This window comes from Temnothorax americanus, unplaced genomic scaffold (genome assembly GCF_048541705.1).
Source record: "Temnothorax americanus isolate GAGA-0224 unplaced genomic scaffold, ASM4854170v1 Scaffold44, whole genome shotgun sequence".
NCBI lineage: Eukaryota > Metazoa > Arthropoda > Insecta > Hymenoptera > Formicidae > Temnothorax > Temnothorax americanus.
In genome coordinates this window covers 1219391-1237728 of record NW_027509591.1, presented here as the reverse complement: position 1 = coordinate 1237728, position 18338 = coordinate 1219391, and the positions used below count along the sequence as shown (strand labels likewise).

Here is an 18338-nt window from a genome sequence, read left to right as displayed (position 1 = left end):
GCCGGGGTAAGAAGGCTCTTCAATAGGGCTAAAAATGTAAATACGTTGGAAGCCTGGGAAAAGCATAAGGCTGCCCAGCGAGACTACAAAAAAGCGATAGTCAACGCCAAAAGAACGGGGTGGAGGAGTTACTGCGAGGGGATTGAGAGTGCTCCAGAAGCATCCAGACTCTGCAAGATCCTCTGCAAAGAGAGTGACCCACAGTGGAGCTGTCTCAAGCTCCCTAATGGAGAATTCACAGAAACAACTGAGGAGACTTTGAATCATCTCATGGAGGTTCACTTCCCGGGATTTCAAAAATCCTCTTCAGCCACGGAGAAACAACGACAACCTAGGGCCGTTTATAAGCCCAGGGCCTGGGCGTTGGCGGCAAAGGTAGTTTATCCACAAGCGGTGGAGTGGGCGGTTCGCTCCTTTGAGCCCTATAAGGCTCCGGGACCGGACGGCGTACTCCCTCTGCTCCTACAGGAGGGACTCGAAGAGCTGGTAGGCCCATTGACTAAAATCTTTAGGGCAAGCATAGCTCTGAGACATGTCCCGCAAGCATGGAAAGCCACTAGAGTGGTCTTCATACCCAAGCCTGGCAGAAATGGACACATTAAAGCCAAGGATTATAGACCCATCAGCTTGACCTCTTTTCTATTAAAGACCTTGGAGAGGCTAATTGATAGGTTTCTCAAGGATGGACCATTAGCGGACCACCCTCTAGCCAGTGCTCAGTATGCCTACAGGGAGGGCAGGTCTACGGAAACTGCCCTACACCACCTGATAGGCAAGATAGAGACGCAGCTGGAGGCGAAAGGATACGCTATTGGAACCTTCTTGGACATCGTAGGGGCGTTTGATAGCACCTCGAACAAGGCCATTAAGGAAGCAATGATTGCACATGGGGTCCCGGAACCGCTAGTAGACTGGGTGGAGGATATGCTGGCGGGGAGGAACCTAACAGTCACGCAAAGTAATATTAGTATCACTGGTAAACCAAGCAAGGGGTGCCCGCAGGGTGGGGTTCTGTCCCCTCTGCTGTGGTGCCTAGTAGTCAATGATCTTTTGGTGAAACTACAAAAGAAGGGGTTCCTGACCTGTGGCTATGCGGATGACGTAGCTATAGTGATCACAGGATCCTTCTTAGATACCCTAAGGGACCGCATGGAAGATGCCCTAAAGATCGTCCAAAAATGGTGTGAGGCCAAGGGATTGATGGTTAATCCATCAAAGACAAATATAATGGTCTTCACTAGAAAATACAAACCAGAACCCATTGAGCCTCTTAAGCTCTGGGGGAAGGTAATCCCCTTTACAACCTCAGTTAAATACTTGGGACTACATATAGATACCAAACTTAACTGGAAAGTACACATTGCAGAGAGCAGGAAAAAATTCTACACATGCATGTGGATGTGCAGAAGAGCCATGGGAAAGTCTTGGGGCATCAAAGCTCCCATAGCACTATGGTTGTACAAAGCGGTACTGTTACCGAGACTACTTTATGCATCTGTGATCTGGTGGCCCAGAACAGAGAAAGTGGAAGCAAAGAACCTTCTGAAAAGCCTACAAGGTAGCTACCTAAGGGCTGCAGTAGGGGCTATGAGGACTACCCCCACAGAGGCGCTAGAAATTGCACTCTGTGTGCCTCCACTGGACCTGGCCGTGGTAAACTCAGCAAGGAACACAGCATACAGACTAAAGTGTCAGGGAGAATGGAGAAATACAGGATTGGGACACACAAGGCTCGACCTGTTCCAGAAACACCCTTTCACTTCAAAACAAGATAGAATTCTTAAAAAATACCAGTTGGTAAAGCACTTCAAAATACGAATACCAACTAGAAAAGACTGGTCTGACCTGAAGGGAGTCGGGGATCCCAATGTGGACCTATGGTTCACTGATGGGTCAGGCATTAATGATTGCTTCGGGGCAGGATTCTACGGGCCGAAGGAAAACCACAGGGAAAGTATTCCTGTGGGAAGCCACTCAACTGTTTTTACAGCTGAAATACTGGCTATCCTAAAGTGCACGGAATACCTGCTAAACAAAGATACAAAGGGAAAGAAGATAAACATCTGCTCGGATAGTAGAGCAGCCATACAAGCGCTGGCAAAAACAACTACTGAATCAGCATTGGTTTGGGATTGCATGCTAGCATTAGAAAGACTATGCGGATCTAACAAAGTCACGTTAGTATGGGTGCCTGGGCATCAAGGAATACCCGGGAATGAAACCGCAGACATGCTGGCCAAGAAGGGAGCTAATAAAGCACCAATCGGCCAGGTGACGGGAATACCCTTTGCAGTAGGCAAAGAAATCATCAAAGGTCGCCTGAAAAGGGAACATCTGGCCAGGTGGGAGAAGTTAAAAACCTGCCGCCAGGCCAGGACTTTGATGAAAGACAGCAGACCAGGTAGGGCTAAAGAACTACTGGCGCTAAGTAAACAGAAACTGAGAATGGCGTTGGGACTGCTTACTGGTCACTCTGCCTTACTCAGAGCACACCTTTTTAATCTCGGGCTTGCGGAGCAAAAGGCATGTCGCCTTTGCGGAGACGAGAAAGAAGACAATGTACATATAATATGCCAATGCCCGGCATTTATATGCAAAAGATACAAAACCTGGGGGAGTATGTTTTTAACCCCCCAGGATTTAGAAAATGCTAGGGTTACAGATCTGATAAACCTGGTACAAGGTTCAGGACTGTATCTCGAGACCTAGCAAAGAAAACGAGTGGGAAGGCACAGAGGATCAGTTAGATCTAGTGGCCGATAGGGACCTTGGTGGTACCTCCCACTTCTGTACTACTACTACTACTACTACTACTATGTAAAAAATAGCCGAGAAGGCTAATAAAGCTCAATCAATCAATCAATCAATCTCTCTTTCCTTCTCTCTCTCTCTCTCTCTCTCTCTCTCTCTCTCTCTCTCTCTCTCTCTCTCTCTCCTTCTCTCTCTTCCTCTCCCTCTCCTTTTTCAAAAAAATCGGCAACAAAAAATTATATACTTTATAGCAGTCCCCGGCAAATTCTACCCCTACTTCATGTATAATTCTTTGAGATTCAATCAATTATTTCCCGAAAAATTGGAAAAATTAAAAAAACCGGTTTCCAAAAAGATCTGTAACAAAAATTGTACACATCATGGCGCTCCCCGTAAAATTCTACCCCTACTTCTTTAAGATTCGGTCAATAAATTCCCGAAAAATTGAAAAAATTTCCGTATCGGTTTCCAAAAAAATCGGTAACGAAAAATTATACACTTTATAGCACTCCCTGGAAAATTCTGCCCCAGTTTGATCTATAATTCTTTGAGATTCAGTGAATTATTTCCCGAAAAATTAGAAAACTTAGAAAAACCAGTTTTCAGAAAATCGGTAACAAAAAACTATACACATAGTGGCACTCCCCGGGAAATTCTACCCCTATTTCATGTACCCTTGATAAAAATTCGGTCCACTAACGAATGAGTAGTTCGCGGACAGACAGACAAACAGTCGGGTTTTATATAATAGTATAGATATAGATTTTACATTAAATTGTGATCTATTTTAATTCGTAGCCAACGTTTCGACCTACTTGGTCTTCTTCAGGGCAACTGTTGTTACATTCAAGTTAATAATATTAATGTCTATTGAAGCTCACATAAGAAAATTATATGCGTCACGCAAGCAAACTCAAAGTTGTGCTCAAATTAACGCTGTCATCAAGCACACATTAAAAAGTTACCGATTACATTATCGCGGTTGACAAATTCGTATTCGTTACTTTCCTTGTAGCAGCAGTCCTCTATAGGGCCTGACACAGCAGATATAGTTATGCAGGATTTGGAGGAGGAGATGCTTAAATCACTAAACTTCCGAAACCCATTTTACCGTCGTTACGTAGATGATGTCGTACTTGCAGCACAAAGGACAAGCATTGCTGACATATTCGATTGTTTCAACAAATATCATGAGAGACTTAAATTCACGATTGAATATAAAGAAAATAGATCTCTTAGCTTTTTGGATCTGAAATTAATTGTGAGTAATAATAAGATCATTACAAATTGGTTCCATAAAAAAACCTTTTCAGGCAGATGCTTGTCCTTCTTTTCAAGCCATCCCATACAACAAAAATTAGGAACGATATACAGTTTCGTGGACAGAGCCATATTGTTGTCTCACCCTCGGTTTTTCAGAAAAAATCTATCATTGATTGTTGACATTTTATTAGATAATAGATATCCGGTGGACTCTTAATATTCAGACAAATCAATTTGAGAATTAAAAAGCTCCATTTCAACAATAGAAAACCCGCGGATGAGAATAATATGGTTAACAGCGAAAGTACGGAGGGGGAAAAAAAGATACATCGCCCTTCCGTACTTAACCCTTAAAGCGCACACCTCCGAAAAATTACGTAAAGCGCACTGAGGGTATGAGATACCCCAGTGTCTTTAAGTATGTACTGTAACGACGCTATTGACTATTTTATTGCATAAAAATTTCTGAATAAAGTTAAAGTCATGTATTTTAAGGATAAACAAAATTTATAGCGATTTCTTAAAATTAACATTGTTTAAAAAATTATTGAAAAAGACATTTTAATGGGACTTATCAAAGCACAAAGTTCGGAGTGGGGTATCCTACACCCCATGTGCGCTTTAAGGGTTAAAATCTGCTTCTGAGATCATTGCGGCATCGGTCGATAAAACGAATCTGTCCATAGGTTATAGAATTATCAATAAACTGAACAATTTAGTTAGGGTCCAAAAGGACAGGAATCTTCATCTTAATAACAATAATGTAATCTATAAAATCTGCTGCAATGATTGTAATACATCATACGTGGGTTAGACTAAAAGACAGCTAAATACCAGACTGAAGGAGCATAAATATAATGTTCATTTAGACCCGTCCAAACATTCGGTAGTCTTGGAACACATCACCTCACTTAACCATTCGTTTAATTGGGATGAAACACGAATTTTAGATTATGAGAGTAAATATCGAAAAAGAATTATCTCTGAGATGATCCACATAAAGGAACAAACCAACGGAATTAACTTGAACAAAGATACCGAATCATTGGACAGGGCCTATTTTGACATTCTAAGTGAACTATCTAACTCTTTCAACATCAACATTGACTATACAGAGTCGACCATCGAATATACTTCGCCCTCGCATTAGCAGTACGTCCTCGATACGAAACACATTGATTTGGAGATACGATCGTTAAAACATAAGACCTGTTAACGAGACCAGTTATGTATATATAAGTTCATTATCGTTTAATTACAATACCAACCATGTGATTAACTATTTCCATCTGAAATTTTGTTGCCACTAAGTATGGTCGCGCGAATAAGAGCTTGACTGAATCTACTCCCACGTAGCATATGACAAACAACGACAAACTCAGACGCGCCGAACATAGCCGATAGATGCATTCCAATCCTACAGAGGACCACTGATAAGATGCAATTTAATCCTATAGAGAATTGCTGCTACAAGGAAAGTATAACGAATACGAATTTGTCAACCGCGATAATGTAATCAGTAACTTTTTAATGTGTGCTTGATGACAGCGCTAATTTGAGCACGACTTTGACCTTGCTTGCGTAACGCATCACCGACGATAACTATCAAAATTTAATGTTATTGTATATAATTTTCTTATGTGAGCTCCAATAGACATTAATTTTATTAACTCGAATGTAACAACAGTTGCCCTGAAGAAGACCAAGTAGGTCGAAACGTTGGCTACAAATTAAAATGGATCACAATTTAATGTAAAATTCTTTAATAACACCTGAATACCGCTCGTAATACAGGCCGAAACATACGATTAACTTTGTATTTAATTTTTTTAAATGTATATATGTTACGGGCAATTTGATTAATCCGGTCATTATGCATAATGGCCGGGCATTATGCATAATGCCCGCTTCTTTCGGGACATTTAAATAATAAAAGCAAAAATGTTCAAATTAATCAAACTGACCGGTCATTATGCATAATGCCCACAAACAAGTGGGAAATGTGATTAACATATTAAAATATCTTTTTAAAAAGAATGGCAGTCTGTCTATAATTTCAACTTTCTTACTTACAATGAGTTCATGCACTAAAATATTTTATATTTTGTGTTTAAACATAATTTATAACAGACAAATTAATAAATTATTTGGTAAATGTGCAGAATAGTGGCCTTCTCACCGATTTCGTTGAACTTAGGCTTAATCGACGCGTTTTTACACAAAACGACCGAATCTGACAGAAAAAAGTGTCGTTCTGCCCCGCGAAGCGAGATGTAGATTAGTGACGCGCTTTAAACAGTTAAATATTTTTAAAGCGCGTCATCTAACCTATATAGGTTAGTGACGCGCTTTAAACAGTTACATAGGTTAGATGACGCGCTTTAAAAATATTTAACTGTTTAAAGCGCGTCACTAACCTACATAGGTTAGATGACGCGCTTTAAATAGTTAAATACAAAATATCTGGTTTAATGAAAATCACATCTTCAAAATAATACATTCAATTTTAATTATTTATTGGATTCATATTGATCTAACATTTCTCTATGGAAAACGCTGTAACTGTACACACGGCTGCGTCACATTTGTCCCATATGCTCGCATGTGGCCACAGGGCATGTTCAGTGTTGCGATATCTCGTCGGTATGACAGGAATCATAACAAGGAAGCTATACCTTTGTTCGCAATTTTGTCGCTGTCGCTATCGCTATCGCCTATTGTGCAAAGGGCTTAAGATTGCCGGGAAAATCAACTCAAATAAGATGATTTATCAAAATGACCATTTAGCATTGGGAAATATGCATAATGACCGGCCATTATGAATAATGCCCAATTTATCAAATTGCCCGTAACATATATATTCTTTTTTACAGCAACTTTAACCATTGTAACCTTAACTTTACCTCGTGTCTTTCCTTGACAGGCTTGAATAATGACAATTTTTACAACATCTTTCAATTCCATACAACAGACAGCCCTTTCAATTGTTTCCAGAGAAACTTCTTTCTCATCTGATGAGATAACGCCTCCTATAATATAAATTTATGATTTAAGTTAAGTCATTAAGTTAATATTAAATATTAACTAAATGTCGAAAATAAGTAGGGAAGAGTGGAGCATATTTGGACATTTTAAAATTTCCGCTTAAATCGTGTTAATTTGCAACGACGCTTGTTGGAATAAATTGTATTCTGAAATTTTGGTATTTTACTGCAATACAATTTTTTATTCAAGAAAAGTAATCCTGTAACAGTTTCTGAGATAAGTAACATAAAAGCCTTCTGGTTATTTTTTTTTTAATTTTTTAGCATTTTTACCGTGCGTACCAAAAGTTTCGGAACCCTCCAATTTTTATGTAAAACATTTTTTCAATAAACCAATACTTTCTGATTGTGAGATAATTGGCCGTTCCGGAACTTTTGGTAGATTATGAGAGTTTAGTAGTTTGACAACACCTAACAATCAGGGAATTAATTTTTGTCATTTTAAAGAAATAATGTACATTCGGATAAAAATACCCTTATAAAAAAGTACACTCAACTTTGATGGTCAACACCTAAATTGAGTGTTAACACTAAACTTACGCTCTTTGGGAATAACAATTAAAGGAATTTAAATCGACCGTAACTGGCAATATATAACGTCTTTACCGATATGAACATTGAAAAACTGTGAGCCAACTTGGTTTGTCGGATTCACACAGCACTTTTTTCAGATCAATATCAAGACATTAATTGTTATTCTATCCACTAGCAAAATAAAATTTATTATTCTGTTTATTATACACCGTCGACCTGAAGTATCGGTGCTCCATCTTATAGTTGTTATTGCGATAAGTATTACCACAGCCCCAGTGGTCGAATTGGCACGACACCCGCACGGTATACGGGAGATTCCAGGTTCAAACCCTGGCTGGGGTAATATTTTTCGCAATAAAATTAAAAAAAAAAACTATTTAATTTAGAAATTACATCAACTGACCAAAACCATGGTCAAAATTAATGATGTCTCGATATTGATCTGAAAAAAGTGCTACGTGAATCCGACAAACCAAGTTGGCTCACAGTTTTTCAATGTTCATATCGGTAAAGACGTTATATATTGCCAGTTACGGTCGATTTAAATTCCTTTAATTGTTATTCCATCCACTGGCAAAATAAAATTTATTATTCTGTTTAATATTCTATGTCGATTTTTAATAAGTGTCGCCATGATCCCTTTATCGTTGGGTGTCGTTTAAATGTTATTGTGTTATTATAATTTTTGTTAAGTGTCAATTGACAGCTTGGTTTATTGGAAAAGTGTTTCAGATATAAAAGTTGAAAGGTTTGAAGGGGGCCAATAGATGATCTTATTGGATTTTGGATCCAGGCCTATATTGAGCCTAATAGGGCCTAATTGTAAGTCAAATTTTTTAAATGAAGACATTGCCATTATAAAATGCAATATGAATAACAAATTATATTGTATTGGCAGACATGGATAATGTAAATATTTTATGATTTGAGCATTACAATAATTGCGTTACAATATTAATTTTTTAAGGTTTCTATTTTCATTAAATAGTTACTTCATAACTGTAAAAGTCACAACAAAATTCCTGTTTGTAATTTGACAATTTTGAAAATTAAAATATTATATAACATTAGGTACATTTTCAGTACTACATCCGCTTATTTATTTAAAAAAAAGTTAAATTAAGCAACTAATTAAATTATTAATATTAAATATTAATACGATAAAATATTTGTATTTACATTTATCAAAATAAAAAATAAGTTTAATTATAAAAATAAAGATTAATAATTAAACTTATTAGAAATTAAATAATTTGTTCAAATATTGCGCTCGAATTCTTTTCGCGTTTTACAACGCCTGATCGTTTCACATTAGATGGCGCGACGCGCGAGTCGCTACTTTCAAAGAGCCCTCGCCTCTTTCCTCACTTGTTCGGTGTCATGGCCGCACTTGCTTGCATTTCTTCGAACGTGTCGAGTCCGTTGCCTTTTTCTTGACGGATTGATCGTTGCGGCGCGTGTTCTGGAGACCAACCGAGCGAAAGTCGGATCACCAGAGAGCTGAGCTCACCGCCAGGAAAGGGAGAGCTGCGGCAGCTAGCGTCCGAGAGGGAGGATCGAGGCGAGAAGTCCGGTCCAGCGAGCGGAGCCCTTAAACCCCATTCTACAATAGCCGTAAAGTATACATTAAGACGTAAGCAGTAAGCTATTGACTAATGGGATTTTTACAATCCAAGAATGATCAGCTGTAGTTGGTCAATTTTTACTGCTTACGTCTTAAAACATACTTTTACGGCTATTGTAGAATGGGCTTTTGAGATTCTCATTGGGACGCCATATTTATTACTTTCATTTGAGGGTTCATTTTATACCATTATTTTTAAGGATTAACCATTAATTGAAGGTTAACTATCACTTGAAAGTTAACCATCATCCAAAAAAAAACCCTTAAAGTTGGGTATGATTTTGAACCGCCAATTGAAGGTTAACCATCATTTGAAGGTTAACCTTCAATTGGCGGTCCGAAATCACACCTAACTTTAAGAGTTTTTCTATGGTGTTTTTTTAACCGTTAACACCAAACGTTGAGTGTATTTTTCCATAAGGGTAGGCTGGGGCCATGATTACCATGAAGAATAGAGAGAAGGTAGCCGAACTGGCATGAAAAAATGTTCAAAACGTGCGACTGAATGCCGAGCCAAATTTTAGTTTACTAATACTCCGCAAGGTTGCGCTTTTGTCTCGCGGAATTTAAGGCCTGTGTCCATGACACTATCCCTTACGGAAAAACACTCAAATATTGAATAGTAATACTCAATTTTGGGAGTTTACTCTGAAATTTTGGTGTATACACTCAAATCTTGAGTGTTACTCAAACATTAAGTGTGCACACCCAAAGATTGAGAGTTTATACTCAAATTGAGTGTATAGATTAAAAGATTAAATGTGTATATTCAATGACTGAGTGTTCACCCTTAAGAGTTTGAGTATAAATATTGAATATTTACGGGCCACTTCGACTTAAGGGAAACTTCGATTAACTTAATCATTGATTAGTTCACTGGAAATGACCAATCGCATTTATCAATTTGTTTAATGAGCAAATGCGATTGGTCATTTCCAATGGACTAATCAACAATTAAGTTAATCGGAGCTTGATCAAAGTGGCCCTAAAAGTTTATTCTCAACACTTGGGTATGATAAAGACCTAGAAATCAGAGATGCGACATGGACGGTCGATATATCGAGCTATCGCGATTATCCGCCATGTTAGTTCTCTTATGAGTACTTTGAGACGTTGAGTGAAGGAGGTTAGGTTGTATAAGAACAAGAGAAAAAAGAAAACGTGTTTCTTAAATAAAATTATTATAAATATTTTCCTGTTGTTTTTCTTGTTTTTTTTAATAATAAATTTATTATTGTTTTAGTTTTAATGGCCCAACAGTGCGCTGCTTTATCATGTCCTTATTTCTCTGTATCTGATGAGCCACATTTTACTTTTAAAATTAAAGCCTTTTTCAAAGTTCTTGTGTCCCATGGTAAACCTTAATAATTTTTTCTCTTGATTGCCTTTATTTGATCTTTATTTAATATTTTCGATATGTGAGATCTTCTGGAGTTTTCTTCTGGAGATTTGTCAAACTTTCGTTTTCTCGACGTAATTTTTATTACTCTTGCGTAGCGTCTCATTTTGTTTAAGTATCTTATCAGCGATTTTCTGAATCCTTGACAATTCTTTTTTAATTGCTCATTTTCCATTTTTAATAAAGACGTAGCATTAATATCAATATTTTGCTCTTTCACAGTTTGAGCAGTTATAGCATTTTCAACTTCCACCATCATTTCCGAAAAAATATTTAAAGTATTATTACTTTGTACAGTAGTACTAGAATTTGTAAGTACAGAATCATTTAATACAATATTAGAGTTTCCATTATCAACAAAATCTGATTCAGTTTCTACATTTGGTATATTATTTTCTGTAACTTCTTTTACCGTAGATACTGAAGTTTTCTTTATCTGAAGAGATAAAAATTTGTATTAAATAGCAGAAATTCTTTTTATTTTTACTACAGTGAACATGAAAGAATTCGAAGGCAAGATATAAAAAAAAATCTAAAAGCAGAAAATAACTTACAGATGTGGAATCAAATATAAATAAATTTCTATCACTGGAGACAGCTTTACTTGCATACATATGATCATGAACAAATGAATGCAATTCATGTCTATCAATCTTTCGTTTTTTCAATGTAGAACTGTTAGTAATATCTTTCATTATTGACATTCGTAAATAATTGTAATCATTTTGAGATATCTGTGAAAGATTATTAAAAATATCACGTGATTAATCACGTGATTTAGACAACCAATCAGGCTATGTTTAATGTCGCATCTCTGATTATCTAGGTCTCTAGGGTATGACACTCAATAGATGAGTGTAAACCCTAAATCTTTGAGTGTTATTCTAAAGATTGAGTATTCTCAATTGTTACTTGAGTGTTAATTCGCATGATTGAATATTAACGCTGAAATGTTCAGTATAAACGCAAATATTTGAGCACTGCTTAAAAATAATTTTAAGTAAATGCAGTAAATTTAGAATACTATACATCACAAACGCGCGCTACGCGCGCGCTATTTAGCAACAGATACACAACTGTCAAAACTACGCTATGACAGCCGCTCATGAAGTTAGCGCAGCGACAGAACCAATCAGCATCGCGGAAAAGAGTCAACAATAAACTTCGAGACTTTCGAGAAAACTTCGAAAGATGCGAGTATCGATTTAACATGCCTTTTTAGTTTTTTTAGATACTAGAACAACACAGGCGCGCGCTACGCGCGCGCTTTTATTTTATTTCACAAATAGAACACAGGCGCGCGCTACGCGCGCGCATTAATTTTATTTCACAAATATACAACTATACATTTTTTATATTTTTATTAGAAGTGAAGAGGTAAGTCGCTAATATCGATAGGTCCTCTAAAGCAACACCTTTCTATTTCTCGAAAACTAAACACCGTACTTTATTAATGCTGATGAGGACATAATTTACTTATATAATTAAAGACGTAAAAACCCATACTTCATACATTTATTGATTTTTATATATAAAATTTGCTAAAAACGAAACATTCAAAAACAATTATTAAAAATCAAGAGACACGGTAGTGTCTCGCGCCAAGTACAAGCGGAGCGAGACCGACCGTGATTCTTTTACGCGACGCGACGGGTTGCGAGTACCCGAAATGTTGAGATCTTGATAACGAGTGAACGAATCAAGTTCTAAGTAGGCTTGATCGATATAAAATTTACCCAAACTTCTTTTACTAATTGTACAGTTCAAATAATAGTAAATATATTATTAATAATATCAGATTATTTTACATGTTTGTAACGTCTTGAAGCTACTTAAATTTATTTCTTTTTTTTTATTTTTTTTATAATGCAATTTTATATTTAAATATAAAATTGAGATGCAACATAAACTGGCATACTTATTAATAAAACGGATTATAAGGTAGTAAAAATCAAATAAAATAGAATAAAAAACACAACACAAGAAGATCTTGCTGCGAAATTATGATAAATTTACTGGCATGCTGTCGGCATACTGCCAACATTTTGCTATGTGGGGTAAAGCAATTGTAAAGCAACACACAGTAACAAACTACGAAGTTAGAAAACGAAAGGTTTCGAGTTTAAATCCTGATCGGGTCTGTTAATTTTTCCGTTTACCCCTCTCGCTGTCCAAAATTTCCTTCCGTATCTTTCCTCCACCCTCACTACACTCCTTGTTTTCTCGTATAAATTTCCATGATCCTCTTTTCCAACTTCCCACTCACCCCTGGTTTTTTCAGACATCTTCCCAAAACCCTCCTGTTCACTGAATCTGCACGGGGGGGTATGAGGCGCTCCCCGGATTTGCGATTGGTCAACAAAATTTTTCTCGAAGGACCAGAGGGCCCGTGCCCTCGCGAAAGCGAATAAAGCGAAGCAAGCAAGCGAATATCAAAATGCGAGGCGACTCACCGTGTCGTTGCCCGGCGCCTCCTGGGTGTCGACGTCGTCCTCCCGTTGGCGAGATCTCTGGCGTGCAAGGCGAAAGCGTGCAACCGTCCGGTATAGCAAGCGGACACGGACAGGCAGGTATAGCAAGCAGGCACAGATAGGCAGGATAGTAAGCAGTCACAGATAGGCAGGATATCAAGCGATTAGGCCTTCGTGGTCTGCGATAGGCGACCGAGCACTCCGAGTTTGCACATGCAAAAACGGTAACGTGTGAGCTTCACGACGTTCGACTGGTGAGTGCCTCTTCGGCGTTCTCCGGCTCGCGCACCTGCGAAGTACGGCGCGAGCGAGTACCGAATTCTTCTCATAATTGGAGATGCCACCCGTGGGCGGGCAGCACGAGTCGGGTGAGTCGCGCGAATATCGACAAGTGTACTAATCGCGATCCACCGACGTTTCGCTAATAGGCGCGATAATTCAACCGGTATAATTAGTCAATACGAAAACCGTACCATTAACAATGTGAAACGACAACACGAAATCAATCTTATAATTAACTACTATTTACACTATGATACATGGCGGTGCGCCAAACATTACCGCCCACCAAAATACACCGTATTTTCTATGTTTGAGCGGGTCCCTCCGGTGAGCCGTCCATCGGCAGAGGGCACAGCTTCACCAGAGGGCGACTAAGGAGGCCATCCGCCGTCCTCACCGTAGCGACCCGGGCGACCCCGTCACGACCCGGATGTAATTCCTCGACGCGCCCTCGTCTCCACGCCAGAGGAGGGGCGTTTTCGGTTTTTAGAAAGACCAACGTGCCCTTTGATATCGCGTCAGCCGGCTTTAACCACTTTGGTCGTTGCTGGAGGGTGTGTAGATATTCTTCATGCCACCGTTTCCAGAACTGTTGGTGCATGTGCTGCACCAGCTGCCATCGATCGAGTCTGCCTATCGGCACCGGGTCTAGGTCGGGATAGGGAACCGCTACGAGCGGCTCTAATGTGATAAAGTGCCCCGGGGAGAGCACCCCGAGGTCGTGGGGATCCGAGCTGGTGGGGCACAAAGGTCGGGAATTCAGGATGGACTTGCGCTCCCACCACGCGTTTTAAGTGGGTCTTTGTCGCCTTAACCCCCGCTTCCCAGAGGCCACCAAAGTGTGGCGCGGAAGGGGGGTTAAAAGACCACTGGATTTGTTCTTGCCCTGAGGCCGCCTCCATGCAGCTGACGAGCTCGCGCTGAGCCCCCACGAAATTGGTGCCGCAGTCGCTGTAGATCCGCGAGCAGCGACCGCGCCTAGCGATGAAACGCCTCAGAGCCGACAAAAACGAGTCTGTGGATAAGGAAAAGGCAAGTTCCAAATGAACCGCCTTTGTGGTAAAGCAAACGAAAATACACACGTACGCCTTGAACGGCGTTGCCCCGCGAGAACGACGATTATATACGAAGAAGGGGCCCGCGTAGTCGACCCCGGCGATTGAGAAGGGTTTGGCCTGACGTACCCGGTCGAGCGGTAGGTCCGCCATGGGTGGTTGTAAAGTACGCGGGTTCGCCCGGAAACATTGGTAACAACGCGACAAACAACGTTTGATGGCCTGATGGGCCCCCAGAATCCAAAAATGCTGCAGTAGTAGGTAATGCAACGCTCGACGCCCCGGATGCAAGTGTAGGCGGTGGGTGCGCTCTACTATAAGTTCCGTGAGCCGGTGCTTACCGGGCAATAACGCGGGATGCTTGGCCTCATGAGATATTGCGGAGTGCGTGAGTCTACCGCCCACCCTGAGGACTCCGCGCGCGTCCACGAAAGGGGCGAGTTGTCGCAGAGGTTTGGAGCAATTCTGATTGCGTTTCAATCTATCGAGATCCTCTGCAAAGCGACAAGATTGAACAACTTTAACGAGGTATAGCAGGGTCGAATGGAATTCGACTTGGTCTACAACAAGAGTTCTGTGAGGTGAATTCGACTTGAGTCGATTAACAAAACGAAGACAATAAGAAAATATTCTAACGAGTTTATCCAATGACGAAAAACGATCGAGAAGCGAATCAACAACAGAAGCAGAGTTTACGACATCAGCAGGATTTACAACAACAAAAGCATGAGATTTTTCTTCCTCCGGAAAATCGTCATTTTCCAATATCGTTTCTGGAGTGGGTTCGAATTCGGCGAGCCACGCAGGGCCAGTCCACCAAAGCTGATGATCCACTAATTCTTGAGGAAACAAGCCCCTTGAGCAACAATCGGCGGGGTTAGACTTGGTGTCGACATGTCTCCAGCAAGAGATATCTGTGTTGGACTGGATGCGGGCCACACGATTACGCACAAACGTCTTCCAACAATGGGGGGCCGAACGTATCCAGGCGAGCGCGACCTCGGAATCAGACCACGCGTACGTGCCGTCGATAGTAATCTTAGGCCGGAGGATGTTCCCGATATACTCCGCTAAGTCCGACAGTAAAACGGCTGCGCAAAGCTCGAGTCTCGGCAAGGTGATGGCCTTAAGCGGGGCCACCTTTGACTTGGCGCTAAGCATTTGAATCAGTACCCCGTCCTCGGCGACGATTCTAATATATACAACGGCTCCGTAGCCCTGTTCGCTCGCGTCACAAAATCCGTGTATCTCCCGTCGGATTACGTTGGCCATGGCGATAGTACGAGGTATGCGAATGGAAGCTAGCGCGGGGAGTTCCGATTTGTATCGTCCCCATCGAGAACATATTTCCGAAGAAGGCCTATCGTCCCACTCTAATTTGAGCACCCAGAGTTGCTGTATCAGTCTTTTAGCTGCAAACGTAAGGGGAGTCAGAAAGCCTAACGGGTCGAAAATACGAGCCAGTTCCGAGAGAATGGTGCGTTTGGTACAATCTCTGTCCAACGGGTGGACCTGAAAGCCGAAGTTGTCCGTTTGAGGATACCAACGAAGTCCGAGAACTTTGAGAAACTGATCTTCCGAGGATTCAAACGATAGCAATGATTGACTGCAAAGCTCTGGATCGAGATCTGCTAAGACTGACGGATGGCTGCTGGCCCATTTCCTGAGCTCGAAACCCGCGGTTTTAAGCAGAGCTTGTAGCTGCCGCTGAAGCTCACGGGCTTCCCCCTCAGATTCGGCGCTCGCCACCACGTCGTCGACATAGACGCTCTCCTCCAAGACCGTCGCGGCCAGAGGGTAGCTCACTTTGCCCTCCGTTGCCAATTTCAACAAGCAGGAGATTGCCAGGAACGGAGAACACGTCAATCCAAAAGTGACAGTCAACATCAAGTAGTCTAATATCGGATCACTCTCCGAGAAACGCCAGACTATTCTCTGGTAGTCACATTGACCGCGCTCGACTAAGATCCGAAGGAACATTTGTCTGACGTCCGCAGTGAGCGCCACGCGGCCTACCCGGAACCTCAACAATATCACGACTATATCCGTCTGTAACTTAGGCCCGGATCGCAATACGTCGTTCAACGAAACGCCGTTCAAATCCTTCGCCGAGGCGTCAAATACGACCCGCAATTTTGTGGTAGTGCTATCCGATTTAACTAACCCATGATGGGGCAAATAGAACACAGGTCCGTCCACCGGGAACGGCCGTTCAATCAGTTTCATATAACCGTTATTCAAATAATCCTGCATGAATTTGTTATAGCTCAATTTAAACTCTGCATCTAATTTAAAGCGACGCTCAAGTGCGCGAAATCTATTTAGGGCTACTTGACGCGTGCCGACAAAACAAGGTTTATCCCTTTTGAAAGGATACGATACAACAAAACGACCGGACGCGTCCCGACGCGTGGTCTGAGCGAATAATTCCTCGCAACGTTTATCCTCCTGCGAATACGGTGGGACCGATGGAATCTCGTCTAGTTGCCAAAATCAACTAAGAGATGCGTCCAACGAATCGAGAGTCATAAACGAATGTGTGGATCCCGGCGCCTGCGTTGATACCGAACCGACGAGAACCCAGCCGAAGACGGAATTGAAGGCGTCCGGCTCGCCCTTCTTTCCCACGCGACGGCCATCCCGAAGTAACGACGCGAAGATTTCTGCGCCGATCAGGATGTCGATGGGACCGGGTCGGTGATACTGCGGATCGGCTAGCCGCAATCCGTTCAAATGTTTCCACGCTCTTCGCTCGACCTGACTGCTAGGTAACGGGGCGGAGATGCGCGGAAGAATCGTAGCCTCTACTAGGGTGCGCGTGCTTTCCTTGCCCTGTGCTTGTATTACAAGTGAGGTGCGGCCTCGAGTTGCAGCCGCCTTTGTATCATTTACCGCGAGAACTACCGTATGGCACTTGGTTCGTCCGAAACCACCCCTCTGCATGCAACTTTCGGAGATAAAGTTTAGCTGGCTCGCGCTATCTAACAGAATACGAACGGGGAAGGGATTTCCGTGTGCGTCGAGCGCTTCGGCTTGTACCGTCGACAACAATACGATCGGGTTCGACCGCGCGACACCAGCCATGCTAACGAGGGGTTCGCTTCCCTGCGATGACGTTGTCCCCGATTCGGAGGGTGGTTCGGCGTCTGTGGGTGCATTCGCCGAGCCCGAGTTCTGCTCAAAATGCAGGAGCGTGTGATGTTTGGCCTTACACGACCGACACGTCCACGACGATGGACAGTCATTAACGCTGTGGCCCGCGCGGAGGCAGTTATAGCACAAGTTCGAAGTTTTAGCCGTTGAATGCCTTTCCCGAGGGGATAATTTCAAGAATCGAGGGCATTTAAACACGAGGTGTTGTTCCTTGCACGCCGGACACTCGGCGGTTCGAGTTGCGAGCGACGAAGCCGACGCGGACGATTGTGATTTGAACGGCATGGTCGACGGACCCGAGATGGCCTCAAGGACTTTACAGTGCTCGGTAAGAAACTTGATGAGTTGAGCGTATCGCGGTATCTCTTCGGCCCGATGAACAGATTCGAACTTTTCCCGCAATGATCGGGGAAGCTTCTCGAGCAGGAAATTGAGCAAAAGAAAATCCCACGAATCGGTAGGGAACTTCATCAGGTTTAGCGCGCGAGTGTTTTCGGTGAACGTATCCAATAATTTATGGAGGGCATCGGCCGATTCTATTTTTAACGGTTTGGCTCCGCGTATCGACTTTAGGTGGTGGTCCGCTAGCTTCCTTCTGTTCCGATATCTGTCGAGCAGCGCGTCGTATGCAATCAGGTAATACTCCGCGGCGAGGGGCAAATTCTTGATTACATTGAGCGCCTCCCCCTTTAGCGAGGCCAGCAGATATTGATACTTCTCTATTGACGAGATCTGTCGGTTGTCGTGAATCGAGGTGTTGAA

The 18338-nt window shown here is 41.8% G+C and overlaps 2 protein-coding genes across 3 annotated transcripts in view; both read right to left on the bottom strand.

Moving 5' to 3' along the window:
• The window catches only part of Dredd (Caspase-8 Dredd), a 75291-nt gene that overhangs the window by 22348 nt on the left and 34605 nt on the right, over nucleotides 1-18338 (bottom strand). For both annotated transcript variants that reach the window (XM_077416687.1, XM_077416688.1), the window contains exon 5: nucleotides 6918-7043. In XM_077416687.1, the coding sequence (XP_077272813.1) occupies nucleotides 6918-7043 (126 nt within the window). The remainder of the gene's footprint in view (nucleotides 1-6917; nucleotides 7044-18338) is intronic.
• Nucleotides 8943-16680, bottom strand: LOC143903230 (uncharacterized). The gene is made up of 2 exons (XM_077416686.1): nucleotides 11170-16680; nucleotides 8943-11051 (listed from the first exon to the last, which is right to left on the bottom strand). The coding sequence occupies exon 1, from the start codon at nucleotides 16674-16676 to the stop codon at nucleotides 13938-13940; it is 2739 nt and encodes a 912-aa protein (XP_077272812.1). The 5' UTR covers nucleotides 16677-16680; the 3' UTR covers nucleotides 8943-11051; nucleotides 11170-13937.

Excerpts from the sequence above, each read along its gene's own strand:
- LOC143903230 (XM_077416686.1), bottom strand. The coding sequence starts at position 16,676 with ATGCAGGATTATTTGAATAACGGTTATATGAAACTGATTGAACGGCCG.